Here is a 16110-nt window from a genome sequence, read left to right as displayed (position 1 = left end):
CACATTGATAGATGTTTTTTTAGTTGAAAATCCATTTTTATATGGTGGTTAGGATCTGGAATGCACTGCTTGAGGGGGTGGTGGAGGCAGAGTCAATCATGGCCTTCAAAAGGGAACTGGATAAGTAGTTGAAAGGAAAACATTTGCAGGGCTACGGGGATAGGGCGGGGGAGTAGGACCAGCTGGATTGTTCTTGCATAGAGCCGGCGCAGACTCGATGGGCTGAATGGCCTCCTTCCATGTTGTAACCTTTCGATGATTCTATGATCTGACAGATAAAAACATTGATGGGAGGATAATGTAAAAAGAGTGCATTTTACTGGGAAATTGGAGCCCCATGCTACTTGACCCTTATATGGAACATTGCAACAAGTTTAAGATAAATGCAAAAATAATGGGTGATTTTCAATTTTGATTAACTGGGTTTCAAAATGATCTGGGAAATGGCTGGCTATCGAAACTTAAAATGTGCTTGGTGGGCAGTATTTCTAACTGACATAAGGAACTTAGGATGCGTCAAATAGAATGAAATCCCTTCAGGAATTGTGGCTTTGACCTTTGTGCACATGGCGCCATTTTTCTTTTTCTTAGTCAATTCTAACATTTACTCTAAAGCAAAATACTGCAGATGCTGGAAATCTGAAATAAAAACAGCGACTGCTGGAAGTACTCAGCAAGTGAGGCAGCATCTGTGGAGAAGGAAACAGAGTTAACGTTTCAGGTCGATGACCTTTTGTCAGATGGAAGAAGTTGAAGATTAATCAGTTTTTAAGCAAATACGGAGCCAGGGAACGGGGGAGAGGAAGGGGAGGAAAGAGCAAAAGGGAAGGTCTCTGACAGGGTGGAGGGCAGGAGTGATTAAATGACAAAAGGGATGATGGTGCAAGGCAAGGAGGGTGATAATGTGGCAAGTAAAGAAACAAAAGATGGGTCTAGAGGAGCTATAAATGGCAACATCAGAACCATTGCCAGCACCTGCTGTCTGAAAAAATTGGAGCAGTGGTTATGATGTGAAGTTATTGAAATCACTGTCGAGTCCAGAAGGTTGTAAAGTGCCTAATCGAAAGATGAGGTGCTGTTCCTCGAACTTCCGTTGCACTTCATTCGGTTTAAGAGGCCAAGGCCAGAGAGATCAGAGTGGGAGTGGATCGGGGAATTAAGATGGCAAGTGACCAACAGGTCAGTGTCACACATGCGGACTGAGCGAAGGTGTTCGGCAAAGCAATCACCCAGTCTGTGTTTGGTCTCCCCAATGTAGAAAAGGCTACATTGTGAGCAGCGAATACAGAACATCCTAAATTGAAAGAAGTACAAGTAAACCACTGTTTCACCTAGAAGGAGAGTTTGGGGCCCTGGATGGTGGGGAGGGAGGAAGCGATAGGGCAGGTGTTGCATCTCCTGCGCCCACACAGTAAGGTGCGTGGGAAGGAAAGCAGGTGTAGGAGATGATGGAAGAGTGGACCAGTGTATCGCAGAGGGAGTAGTCCCTTCAGAATGCTGAAAGGGGAGGGGAAGATATATTTGGTGGTGGGATCATGCTGGAGGTGGCGGAAATGGGGTGGATGGTGGAGTGGAAGATGAGGACAACGGGGACCCTTTCATGGTACTGGGAGGGAGGGAAGGGGTGAGGGCAGAAGTGCCGAAAATGGGACAAACACAGTTGAGGGCCCTGTCAACTAGAGTGGAGGGAAATCCTCAGTTGAGGAAAAAGGAAGATATATCAGAAGCACTGGTGTGGAAGGTGGCATCGTCAGAACAGATGAGACAGAAACTGGGAGAAGGGAATAAAGTCCTTACAGGAAGCGGGGTGAGAGGAACTGTATTCAAGGTAGCTGTGGGAGTCAGCGGGCTTATATTAGACATTGGTTGATAGGCTAACCCCCAGAAATGGAAGTAAAGAAGTCGAGGAAGGGAAGAGTCGGAAATGGACCATGTGAAGGCCAGTGATGAGTGGAAATTAGAAGCAAAGTTGATGAAATTTTCCGGTTCGGGGTGAAAGCAGGAAATAGCACCGATACAGTCCATCAATGAACCAGAAAAAGAGGTGAGGGAGGGGACCTGAGTAGGACTGGAACAAAGAATGTTCCGCGCATCCCAAAAAAATGGCAGGCATGGCTAGGACCCATACGGGTTCCCATAGCGACACCTTTTATTTGAAGTAAGTGAGTGGAGTCAAAGGAGAAGTTGTTCAACGTAAGAACAAGTTCAGCCAGGCGGAGGAGGGTGGTGGTGGATGGGGACTGGTTGAGCCTCCGTTCAAGGAAGAAGCAGGTTGTGCTGAAGGGGGATAGAGGTGTAGAGGGACTGGAAGTCTGTGGTGAAAAGGAGATGGTTAGGGCCGGGGAACTGGAAACATTTGAAGTGGCAGAGGGCGCGGAAGAGTCATGGATGTAGGTCGGAAGAGACTGGACAAGGGAAGAGAAAAGAGGTGACATAGGAAGAAATAAGTTCCATGGGGCAAGAACCGGCTGAAACGATGGGTCTACTAGGGCAGTCCTGTTTGTGGAAGGAGGTTGAAGCGGGCTGTGCAGAGTTGGGGGATTATGAGGTTGGATGCCATGGGGGAAGATCTCCAGAGGAGATGAGGTCAGTGACAGCCTGGGAAACTATGGTTTGATGTTTGGCGGTGGGGTCATGGTCCAGGGGAGAGTTGGCGTTCAGCCTCCGCAAGGTAGAGGTCTATTTGCCAAAAAACAACAACTCCCTTTTACATAAAGCACTGGCAGTTTCCATGTGGAGATTGCTTCACAGGTTATAGTTAAATTTATTTGAGAAGAATGTTTCCTGAATACTTACAACCTCTATTCCCAGGATTAACTTGTAATTAGCAAATGTTTGCATATGTGTGATACTCAGAGCATAAATCATATATGACACAAATGTAACTTATTCTAAACAACCAGAGCTTCAAACAATAAGGACGTGCGAAACTGCACAATTCTTCCTAAGTTTTAAAAATAAAATCAGCAATCTCTTATTTTTACTTTTTCCAACAGTGACTTCATTTGTTGCTGCTGCTTTTCAATTTTTGTTTGAAGAATTTTGTCAAATAGAGTAGTCGTAAAAACATAAATTAATACACTATATATCGTGTGGTAAATAAATAATTCATGTTTCCATTAAAATGGCTGAGAAAATATAAATAAATGCAGGATAATTGTTACCTAGTATCGTATGGAGAATAATGGATGGATTGGAATGTTACATGGCTGTAACACTGACCCACACCACAAAGAAACAGAAATGCATTGCTTAGTCCTCAGATATTTATAGCTGATGACAGACTCAAATGTTTTTTGAAGAATTGCAAAGTTATCCATTTTTTGGTGACCTTTTCTGTTTGATTGGCCTACTGTTTGAGTTCATATCTTGATTCACTGCTGGCAAATTTTCTATCTATTCCCCAATCGCTGCCTTTGTACGAGCCAAGATTTACTCTGCGGTGTAGAACACCAAGAAGCTGTAATGATAAATAATACATGTGGTCTCCGCAGGTATCACTTTTAACCAAAAACACAGTTTATAATTTAAAACTATTTCTTTCAGAATATCCAAGGTATAATTCAGGAAGGAACAAATTGGCATGAAATATGAAGGCTATACAAGCCAGTGCACTCAAAGTGAGTAACAGCATTCTAATGCATAGCTACAAGCAGTGGAAGTATGAGGTCGAAATCCAACCATGGTAATAGTAACCATGACGGTCTAAACCACTCACTCAAGTCAGATGTATAATCCTTCCTACCAGTAGTTGGAATTGATGAGGATCAGCAAAACAGTGGAGTAAAATGAGAAAGCAAATAAGCTGGGGCAGGACATTTATTAGGGACAAGAAGGGGCAAAGGAATCACCCCATCTATTAGAAAGGATGTAGAGATGGTTCCCTGTCTCTCCCTTGCACTTTTGCCAGGGGCAGCTTCTAAGGGAGTGGAGCTTCGTGGCCACTTTCGGCACAGGGTGTTACTCAACTCTATGTGCACTGTACTAAATGAATGGAGACCATGACTGAAGAAACTTGACCTGATTTAACCAGAGAGTATACATTGTTCTCTGACTGGACTGTTTTCCAGAACATCTGGATCCAGACAGACCATGTTGGCATCACCAGCTGGCATCACAAGACTGGAATACATCGACATGCAACTTCGAGAACAAAATCAATAAGGTGGCCCATACCATAGTTCAAAGAAATCTCCATGGGGAAAGCAGATTGGGTTCAATAGGTGTGCCCATCATGGACTTGACCACCTTCAATATTGGACTGTCTGTATGTCCAACCAACAGCATATGTAGAAGGCCTCCCCCGTAATTCCACCAACATTAAGCCCACATTAAAGGAATCGGTTGGTGGGATTGCATTGGTATAGGATTAGTACAGGACATGGGTTTCAATTGCTTTTCTCATAACCTAGTATTTATATTTTGTTTAGTCAGGCATTTACTTCCTCATCCCAAGCCTGTAACACAGGCCTCTCTTAAATGCAGGGCTCGTTGAAATTAACTTGGAGATCTCACTCTTCAATTCTATCAAAATGAGAAAGGGTGACACCCAGATAGCCCTCAGTTAATGCGAAATGCTGTATGTTAAATTACCAGTAGAAGTCATTCCCTTCATGGTGATTGACATTGTAGGAATTTGTCTGAAAGAACAGTTTCATTCTCCAAAAGATGGCAGGCAAGCTTAGAGCCTTTATCCCACCAGTCTTGTAATCTCCTTTCCACTATAGTCGGTGTAGGATAGCAACATTGCAAAGAACAGGTGAACTGATAGGTCAGTCACAATATGGAGTGATGGGGGGGGGGGGGGGGGGGGCAAGAAAATCCATTGAATCGGGAAATGTGGTATTCGAAATGAAAATTAGGTTGGAGAAAGGGATTGTTGAGCAGCATTGCAGTTTCCTGGCCAATCAGATTGGGCTGAAGTTCTCCAAACTCAATGCAACATAGCCTAACCTACACAGACTAGTTGTACAGTAGTGAAGCATTCCTTGATATTTAAGCAAACTAACATTTAGAATGTTGGGTCACTTCTTGTTCCATGCAAAGTGATATCCTGTATTTGTCAGCCAAGTTCCTTGAAGGTGGCCTTCAGAATGTGCACTGGGAGCATTTGACCGAAGCATAATGCAAGAAGGTAGTAAAAATTAACAACTTGGACAAAGGCATGGGAAACAAAATATACATGTTTTCAGATTGTACCAAAATAAGAGTCAGGGCAAATAATGAGGAATAATGCAACCAGTTTCTTTGTTGTAGTGTTCTGATAAGAATAATATGGATCTTTTAGGTACCGAGCCAATAGGTACCAAATGCAATTCATTGCGGATAAGTGTCAAATAATTAGCGTGGGAGCAAGGAACCAAAATAGAAGATTATTCAGTGTATCAGAATTTGTTACTTGGAAAGATAGAGGAAATAAAGCTCATTTCCTTTGAAAAGAGACAACTTCAAGGAGACCTAATTGAAGTTTTCAAGATTATGAAAGGAATTGATAAAACTGTTACAGGCAAATGGTTCAAATACCAGGAGACCATATATTTAATACATAGGATGGAAGGATTAGGAATGGACATCAGGTGAAATGTTTTCAATCAAAGAATGCTAGAGATGTGGAAGATGAAACAGACAGTACAAGTGTGTTCGAATCCATCAATTAGAAGTCTTCTAGGGAGCGCAGAGATTGAGGAATATGCTGAAAAGTTGGGTAGGTGGATTTGATCGATGAAAAAAAGAGAGGTTTCCTTGGTCCTTTTGGCCTTTTCTTGTTCCCTATGAGCAAAGGTGTTTATTTGAAGAATATTGGGGCTGATTCCCCAATCAGGTGCTCCCAACAAGGAGAAGTGCTCATGGGAGCGCTGGTCAAGAAATAATGAGCCCACAGCCCCTGATTTTCTGTCCGTTAATTTAAATGTATTTAAAATCAATGGCAAATTCCCGACCAGCATTCTATGAGCACTGCTCCTTGCTGGGAGCAGCCGAGCAGGAAGTTGTCCCAATTGATTGTCCACAACAAGTAAGACAAACTGAAGTTCCGATAAACGTTTTTTCTTGAATTGCAAATTGAACAGGAGAATAATTGGCTTCATGCAGGAGATGCAGGTGGAGTTATCTGCAATCCCTGCAGCCAAGCACTTGAACCCAAGTTCAGTACATCTGAAAGGAAAACATGATTTAATACCCAGGAGGCAGCAGGTGATTGGTATAATTGATCTTATCCTCTGATGGAGAGTCAAATTCTCAATAAAGGATACAATCTAATTGATAAGAAATACAGTATACTGTGTAGAGGAAAGTTTTACATTCCTGGCCAGCAATCCTGGATTTCACTTATGTCCTGTTTGGCCTTTTGGTTCTTTTGCCAAGAAATATTAATGGTGGCAGATTTTTTTAATGATTTGTTGTCTGGATGTGGGCGATGCTGGCAGGGCCGCATTTATTTTCCATCCCTAATTGGTGGGCTGCCTCCGTTTAGTCGTTATGGTGATGGTGTTCCCAGTGGTACAGATGGTACGAACCCTCTTATTAAATCAAAAGCTAGGGAAGATCTGGGGCTGCAGAAGAGGTAAAGAATCCATTGGATTAAGGTATCACCAAAATTGCACCATTTTTCCTTCCTCCAGTTTTCTTCACCTTGTGTTGTGTAGGGTACAGTTTCACAGTGCCTCAATGATTTGCCAAACCTTCACGTGGATAATGTTCTGGCAAGCTATTTAATTTTGGACCAACACAGTTATCTCTAATATCCTCTCGTGACATTCAAATCTGGGCTTTAGTAATGGGTGCTGGATAGCAGTCAGGAGTCATCTGATCCCTGGCTCATGCTGTTTTTTTCCCCCTCATTGTTTTTCTTCATCTCCTCCCCCCACTTCCCCCATCATACCACACACTACCACCCTGGCTGAAATCAGCTGACTGAGCTCAGTCCAGGTATCAAATCTGGGGCCTTCTTGGTCTTCATGGCTCAATGCCACACCATGTGGCGCATTTACTCACTGAAGCATTGAGAGTGCTATTTCCATATTTTACCAAAATAAATCTACTTTTCTGTTTATATTCGAGGTAATAATCGCTGACATTACAAACAATGGAAATGAAGCTGGAATGGATTCTTAAAATAATCTAGAACATATTATAGCTTTGAATTTCTTCTTTCTATAGTTGATGCCTTACACTTAATATACTATGACCTCCAATACAACCTGTTAAATCTTTCAAGCCTTGCTTCTAGAGAACGTAGAAGAAACACCATCCTTTGTAGAACCTCCACAAATAATAGATTTTCAGAGACCTCCAAGAACCACAGTGCTAGAGAATGGGTCTACTGTATTTGTTGATAGATATATATTATGAACTTTGTTTTTTGACAAACATTTTTAGAAACAGTGGCTTACCTTTCCTGACTTCCCACGTTTTACAAATGTAAGCAAATACGCTGTCACATGATGTGTTAGAAGGCTGTTATGTGATGTTTTCCCCTACCTTCATGAATTACTGAGTTGTTATTGATATACTGCCATATGCATTAGACTAGTGTAGGATTGAGAGTTTATTTATCTGACTTTTGCATTCTCCATAAAAGAGATCCCAACTGCAAGAAAACCTGTCAAGAAAATGTGAAAATAAATGAAAACGTCCTTTTTTTGGATGTGGATTTTCTATTAAATATGGCCAGTCAGCATAAAACCCATGCCGCAAAATGAATGTTTCAAAACATGTATTGGAATTTACATTTTACAGGTGATCTCTTTTTGTTTGAATGAAGTATTTGTAAATGTAGAACTGCCAAACTGACATACAATCACCCACCCAATGTACTAATGTAGGGTATTCATAACTCTGTGTATAAATGTGTGATGAATTTGGGAGCATAATGGATGGAATGTTCTTCAACATTTTGAATACAGAGAGATGGCCAATAATTTTGGGACCACCAAGCACTTTGAACTTAAACTGCTAAGTTTAGAAAGATAAATTTGTAACTTTCAATGCCATTTATCAAAGTATTATGGAAAAGAGCAATGCAGTTTGTCAAAAACCTGTTCACTATTTGGTGACATGCAAATAGCATTGTACATATTAGAAAAAATATTGTCCACTTAGGACAAGTTAGTCTTAACTAAAGGGACAAAATTTCATCAACATTTTTGGAAAATCTTTTTTTCATTTGTTAACAAATTAAATCACAAATAAAGTCTTTTGGCACTTGTGCCTTGAGTTCTCTCCCTCTCAAAATATTGCCAAATATTTTTTTCATGAAGCTGTGCCCTTTTAATATCTGCTGCCTTCAATGTTGGGTGTTTGCTGCAGAGACTGGGTTATCTGATGCAGTGCACCAAGGAGCTGGTCAGTAGGTTAATGAAATTGTTCTGTTTCAAAGATACCAGCTACCTGTTCAAGTATCATTTTTAGTTTTAATAATTATTGCTGATATTTACCTCTACATGCTGCTCCGAATGCTGAAAATTAAAGGCCACTGTCATAAAATGACCCTGGTTTCAAGGGTAAATGGCAAAGTTGTTTGTCATATCTATAAGCTAGATTGACATTTTTGAAGCTTTGAGCCTCACTCAGCCAGTACCTGCAATGGCCCAATACTACACCCATTTCCCTTTTACCTTGCTGCTGCAGAGTGCATAGGGAACTGGGTAATTCGATTTACAGTTGGGCACTTGGGTTCTTGGTATAGAGCTCAGGTACTTCTGCTTGCATCATTGAGATAAATGAACATCAAGAAGGGGTGAATGCATTGTGGGACACCAAACCTTGTTTGGACTGGGTTCATCTGCTTTTTATTGAGTTGAGCCAGATCCTAACAAGTTTTGAATTCAGAGCAAATCCTGTACAACAGAGGACATATTCTACTTATTAAATTTCAGATGTATTCTGAATTCAATTCCTATCAGATCTTCAGAGTAAACCCACATTAACAGCATCTACGGAAATTGGTTTTCGGCGGCAGTCCTGTAAGAGCGTCCAGTATTACCAACCCAGCCCTGCAGAAACGCACAAATCCCATACTTTGAAACACTGTTTATCTGGGACATAAACGCTTATCTCTTTAATCTGAACATGACAAATACAAAGTAGTTTCCGCAAAAGCGCATTTTTTGGCCATGATGCTTGCATATGGATGATGTTGATTCATGTTTTTAACTTTTGTGGAGTCCATATCCGATACTGTTCCCCTTGTCTTCTGTTTATTCTCTGTAAATCCATATTTCTCCAGTAATGTCACTGCTGTATTTCTCAGCTATGCTTTGGTCTGAAGTAATAAACTATGAAACCCTTTAAGCTGTTGCTGCAAATTGGAACGGAAATGATTAAAGTTAGCAGAAAAAATCAATTGGATTGCAAGCTTTTTGTTATGAGGGGCTTGATTTTACAATGTACCTGAGGGTAAATCTAAGAAATCAAGTAATAACTCTGGTTGAATATGTTAATTTTATAGAATAGGTTATAAAGGAAACCAGCATTTATCATGTTAGTCCATTTGCAATTGCATTTACATTGTCTAAAGCATTTATTAATTTTTTTTGTAAACCTCAACATTCCAGGTCTGACTGTATTCAGCTTGTTGTTTAATAATGTGACTTCAAATTTTACCATTAAGAATATTTTATTTTTCTACATTTGCCTGATTGATCTTTTTCTTTGTTTGTCTTTCTCCGTCTGGCTGCTCCAGGGGCTATGGCTAACCATCTAATAACCAATGCTCTTCTTCGTCCTCATGGCACTAACAATCCCTATAACACATTGCTTGGGGAATCTGCAGTCTATAACAACCCCTCAGTCAGCATGTACAACACACAAGGTGTGCTACTCCAAATGTTTCGCTAAGCTATAGTGACGATACCCCATCTCTGTGGTCTGTGGAGGCTGTATTCCAGAAATTTAGATTTATGAAAAAACAAATCACTATAAAATATTTGAAAGTTTCAACTTAATTCTTCTATTTCACAGTGGCCGAAAATGATCATCGGTTGCTGGAAGTATTAATTTTTCACCAATTTTTTATCCATCTGCTTTAAATGGGAAGGATTAATTTGCTTCTTGCTTTGAAGCTTAAAATGCTGTCTCTCACCAGTTTACCAATATGCAGTCAAACCTCATTATCGGACACTGTTCTCTCAAATTTCTCTTGTGCTAACAAACATTTTGCCAGCTCCTGATTGAAGCTGTGTTATAGCCCTCAATATCAAGAGTTTTTAGAACCTTCCACCAGCTTATAGTAAGGAGGCTTGACTGTGAATATATTGTTATACATTTAACTTTTTCTTTCTGTGTGTGTGTTTGAACTTCTAGCCAAATTAGTTTTGGATGTAGGCAGAGGAAGCCAGTGGAAAGTCTGTCCTTTTGCAAAGTAGCTGCCATTCTGATCATTTGGCTAGAACATATGTGGAGGAGTGGTCCTCAAAACTACATATGAAATGTCTAACAAAATGTATGGTAACATTGGTACGATGGGACTGAAATAATGGACTTTAGGTAGCTACAAATTTAGATAGTTATTCAGTACAGCCTCTATAGGCCAACAAAAGGGGTATTGTATTTAAAAACCTTTCACCAGCACAGATATCAATTTAAACATCAACTACATTGCACCTTCCAAATATGTTGCAATGTTACACATAAATATCAACAAAATTAAATTCAAGCAAAGCTATGTCAAAACTGCATTTTATCACTGACTTGATTATAATGAGCTGGTGAAAGGGTTACTATCTTTGAAAAGGTTACTATCTTTGAAAAGGTTATTCGAAATATGTATGGGTGGTTCTGAAATAAGTAGTACAGACACAGCTGTTGTCATTTAAATTGTGCGATTGTTTCCAGCTTAAAAGCATTTTAAAATAACTTCATTTATTATGTGTAGTGAAGATGGGATTTGTTAGATATTTTCTGCATATCATCAATCTATTTGCTTTTATTCATGTTTCTTCTACTGTCGCTGTATGCTTACTTGTGTTTTTTCTTTCCTTTTCTTCATGCTGTCCTTTAGAGCCCTACAGAGAGACAAGTATGGGAGTAAAACTAAACATTGCATATCAAATGTAATTTTTTTAGTTACCGTTCTCTTCCAGCCAAACCTAGGTGATAACTATGGTATAACACCAGTTGATCAAGGATTTTTTTTAACTAAAGAAATGATCATAGCTATATTTTAGTTTTCTTTCCTGTGAAGCTTTGTATCCAAACCTACTCAGTTGAACTCCAGTAAGTTTGAATAAGTCTGATTGGGAAGCTTCATTAGGAGGATACTCTATTCCACAATTTTGTTTGTTCCCCCTTTTTCCCCCCAAATATCTGTTTATTATTGGTGGGTTGCAAGTAGTCATCCTTCCATTCACAATGGATTGTTTCGTGACTAGAAAAGGTACTTCCTGCAAAGTGCATATAAAGAGCAGTTGAGATGCGTGGGAGTTCAAATGACTTAATGAATGAAAAGCAATTTGTATTACTTTGCCCACTTTGTGCAAGTTTTCTTGCAGCAATGTTTGATACTGTGAGTGGGAATCTGTACAGGAATATCCACAGTGTGCGCAGCACACCCTTATTTAAGGCTAAGATTTGCCACACATATGGTAAGCACCGTATTGTTCAGGGTTACAATGCATCTGCTTCAAATATGCAAAGACCCCCCCATGCCACATTTTTTCCTCACAAATCTGGGCATTGTACACACAGACTTCAGACTTGGGTGGACCTAAGTTTAAACTGAACATCAGGTTGTTGAAGTGAGAAATTGCACAACTGCCCATGTATCCATGATGTGAGTACACGCTGGGGTGCCCTGTGTGTGGTACACAATGTCACTTGTTTATTTTTTAATTTGTCGCATTGAATTCTGTGCTTGGTGCATATGGGTTGGGGTGGTCTTTCGAGGTGATTGGTTAAGTCCTCAAATATACACCCGTGACTAAGGGGGGAGGGGAAGAATTTGGCCTTTCAAATGTGTGAAAGTACCTGTATACTGCATAGATCAACTAGGAATCTAATCAGATATCTATATACCCAGATTTATTAATCCTTTATCATATTGATCAAAGGTGTGAAACACATTTGGGAGGAATCCCACTGCAACCCTTTACAGTCTAATGATAGCAGTAATCTTGAGCAGAAACTGCTTTCATTCATAAATGAATGTTTTTTTTCTTTTATTTGAATTTGAAAACACTTGTTCTTCAATTATACTAACTGGAATCATTTTGTGTACATTCTTACTTTCAAACAGATGGTCTTGCTGTTGCCATTGAGTGAGGATTCCATCTTTGTCAGTCAGCTCTGTTTGTAATTATGTATACATGCACCATTGTGCTTTTTAATTTGTCTGTGATTTATGTGTCCAGTTAGATGTGCAACAATTCTTTGAAATCTAAGTAATCAATACAATGGTTGAATTGAAAACACTTTCATAGTTCCTGATTTCCAAATTTTGCATTCAAGAAAACACTTATTTATTTTGCAAAAATCATGCAGTACACATTCTTTGCTGGTTACCATTTCTAATTACAGGGAAGTAGATAGCGAATATGAATTTGAGTTTCTCTATAATATACAATTCAATAGAATATTGATGTCCAACCTACATCTTTTGTCCATTTTGTTCTGCATTAATGTGGTTGTACGTGAGAGTCTGGTGAAGGAGGCTTTCAATTGATCTTTAGTTTCAATTATCTCAACCTTTTTGATAAGTGTTTTGGAAAAGTCATGACAACTCAAATTCTCCAATTTATTCAGTTAACACCTTGCAGTTTGATCCCTTTGTAATCCTTCTCTTAATTGTGCATCCCATGATTTCAGGTGATGAATACTGCAGCTCACTGAGGATGACTAATAAATTAGAAGACTGCTGAATCATTATACATGATGCATTGATACATGAATTGATAATTAATGGGGCTTATGCCAAAGGCCCAGGTTGATCATGGGACTTTGTTCTGTCAATACCTCAAACAACCCTGTGGCAGAGGCATATTCTTAATGTACTTTATATCACTAAATTTGCTTGTTGGATTCAGTGAAGAGGATTGCCCCTTGTTGGTTACCAAAATATTTTAGGAACATAGGAACAGGAGTAGGCCATTAAGCCCCTCGAGCCTGCTCTGTCACTCAGTTATATCATGGCTGATCTGTACCTCAACTCCATTCACCTGCCTTAGCTCCATATCCCTTGATACCCTTACCTAACAAAAATCTATTGATCTCCCTCTTCAAAGCTCCAATTAACCCAGCATCCACAGCTGTTTGAGCAAGAGAATTCCAGATTTCTACTACCCTTTCCGTGAAAAAGTGTTCCCTGATTTCTCTCCTAAATGGCCTCGCTCTAATTTTAAGATTATGCCCCCTTGTTCTTGATTTGCCCACCAGAGGAAGGAGTTTCTCTGTATCTACTCTATTTTTCCAGGGTATTCCCATATTCCCCATGTTTCATGGAGTTCCTCTTTCCTGAATACCATAAATGATGATGTGAAGAAGATATATTCTTTTTATAATGCACTTTGTGACCATACATACTTAATGAGTTTATGAGAGATTATATTGATTACTGAAGCATTTTAAATAATTGTTGTACTATTGTTACTCAAGTTTTAGCATATTTTGTCTGTTACCCGAGATGCCGTGATCTCCCTTCCATCCCCAGAAGAAGCTGAAAACTATAGTCATGGTTAATGTGATTCTTTGTCTTATCTTTCAGAGGTGTTGCTGAACAATGCCAGGGATACAAGTGTCATGGATACTCTACCACTGAATGGTAACCATGGCAACAGCTACAGTATTGCCAGTGGAGAATACCTGAGTGACTGTGTGCAAATTATTGACCGTGGGTACAACCACAATGAAACGGCTTTAGAGAAAAAGATCCTGAAAGAACTCACTTCCAACTACATCCCTTCCTACCTGAACAACCATGAGCGCTCCAACGAACAGAACAGGAACCTCATGAACAAACTAGTGAACAACATTGGGAACAGCAGTGAGGACGATGCGATTGTTCTCGACGATGCTACTTCATTTAACCATGACGAAAGCCTAGGACTGGAGCTCATCAGAGAGGAGTCAGATGCCCCTCTGTTGCCGCAAAGAGCGCACTCAGTAGAGAACCATCAGACCCATCACTATCCCAGCAGGAGACGGATCCCTCAAGATCACAGTGAGAGCTTTTTTCCTTTGCTAACCAATGAGCACACAGAAGAACTGCAGTCACCCAACAGGGATTCTCTGTATACCAGCATGCCCGCTTTGGCAGGTGTGCCCATGACAGACGGTAGTGCCCCTCAGACCCAAAGCGCTCCTCCGCCAACTAAAAGTAGTGACGGTGACGATGTGTATTATAAAAGTATGCCGAATCTGGGCTCCAGGAACCATGAACAGCAACTTCACACTTACTACCAGCTAGGACGTGGAAGCAGTGATGGATTTATAGTTCCTCCCAATAAAGAAGGAGCCTCACCTGAAGGGAATTCAAAAGAACCATCACACTTGGTCACTAGTCTATAGGGGCAATGACTAACCCTGGATATCTTGTTCTGGTTTCCCAGAAGCAAGTGAAAAGATGTGTGTATGCTTGAATCTAAATGCTGTTCATAAAACTGCTGAACTACTTCGAGAAGTTTTTATTCAGATCAACCTAGCAAGGCACTGCGTGGGAAGCAGCTGATAAGGAAATAGTCTGTTTTAAGGCAAAAAAAAATAAAATATTATTGAACTGAGTGAAAGGGTTGGACATGTATATTGAAATGGCATTCAGTTTTGCTTCCTTCAATAATGCTCAATTTTTAGCCTGTTTTCTCTGGTGTCTATTTTCTCGAGGACTTCTAACTGAGGCTTGCAGTAGGTCAGCACCAGCTGTACTGGTGCAAGGGTATGGATTGCTTTCCTTTTTTCTTTCTTATTTTGTTTTTATTATCACTGTATATCAGTCGTAGCTCTCACAACTTAGATGAGTTGCAGTTTATCCAGCTGCAGAATTCCTACAGTCTAAAGGAAACCTGTCCAATCTCCAAGAATGGGAACTATTCAAATTATATGCTAGACTCATTTTATGTTTTGCTGTAATAATTCTGACTATAAAACTAATGACAAGAGAATTTTGAACAATTTCTATGTACAGACACTCAGCATTGCACATATATTGTAGTATGCTTTTTTCCTCCAAACTTTTGTCCCTGTTGATGTAGTGAACAAGACAGTTTTTGTTGTGCTGGTCTTGCAAGTTTTGTCTTGCCAGTAGGAGCAGTGTTTTTTCATTAAAAGTCTTTCTGTTGGGCTTTTTTTCCCTGACAGTTCCTCTGAAGACCACAGTTTATAAAGCTCATTTTATAGTGAGGTGATCACAACTACTAAGAAAAAAAAAGTTTAAAAAAAAACTGTTTTAGGTTTTTCTCACTGTGTATTTTGAAGTGAAGTCATGTTTTTTGCCAACAAAAAAATTTTAAAAAATTAGGATTTACAGCAGGTACATTTTTGTTTACAATGCACTATGTTATTCATAAATGTGTTCAACAATGAAAGTCCACAAAGGGAGCTAGGCACTCTTCTAGATACCAAGGAGTCTTGGTAGAAAATAGTGGAACTCATGCATGTGGAGAAATAAAAAGTAGAAACATTTTTGTGTTAAATCTAGTCAAAGCACTAGGCACTTGTACCGTGGTGGTAAAAATATTGACTTATTAAAATGAAAGTTATTTTGAAGTGAAAAAAGATGAACTCTCTATCTTTTTTTCTTTCCTTCCCTAACAGGAAATTTATTTATTTGACATTAATTAGTTGACGTAGCCATCCCTTTAGTAATGATCATAGCAGCACAGTTTGTCATTCCTTTTTTTAATTTATGATCCATTTTGTATGGTTTCCAAGTTGAATGACCTCATTACTAATATTTGTTGTAAAAGTGAATCTTGTTTGCCAACAAATAAATGACTGATTACAGATTTACAAAATCTGAGTTGGCTTAAGATGATTTTTGTTTCCTCCTGATGATCGGTGTGAGCTTTGCTGTATGTGTGCCCAGCTCGTCCGTTGTCACTTATGAGACTGGCAGCAATCAAAAAGAAGTTATAATGAATTGTTTTGGGACCACAGTGTATTTCCATTTGCACTTGTGAAAGG

The 16110-nt window shown here is 39.6% G+C and overlaps 1 protein-coding gene across 10 annotated transcripts in view; it reads left to right on the top strand.

Annotated features, from left to right (window-relative positions):
• adgrl3.1 (adhesion G protein-coupled receptor L3.1) overlaps positions 1-15702 on the top strand; it is a 602649-nt gene extending 586947 nt beyond the window's left edge. For all 10 annotated transcript variants that reach the window (XM_067983447.1, XM_067983448.1, XM_067983439.1 and 7 more), the window contains one exon: positions 13697-15702. In XM_067983447.1, coding sequence (XP_067839548.1) covers positions 13697-14499 — 803 coding nt within the window. In that variant the 3' untranslated portion in view covers positions 14500-15702. The remainder of the gene's footprint in view (positions 1-13696) is intronic.
• Positions 15703-16110: the final 408 nt, after the last annotated feature.

This window comes from Heptranchias perlo, chromosome 4 (genome assembly GCF_035084215.1).
Source record: "Heptranchias perlo isolate sHepPer1 chromosome 4, sHepPer1.hap1, whole genome shotgun sequence".
In the NCBI taxonomy this organism is placed as follows: Eukaryota; Metazoa; Chordata; class Chondrichthyes; order Hexanchiformes; family Hexanchidae; genus Heptranchias; species Heptranchias perlo.
The sequence above is the reverse complement of the archived record's forward strand: the minus strand, read 5'-3'. Positions and strand labels throughout refer to the sequence as shown.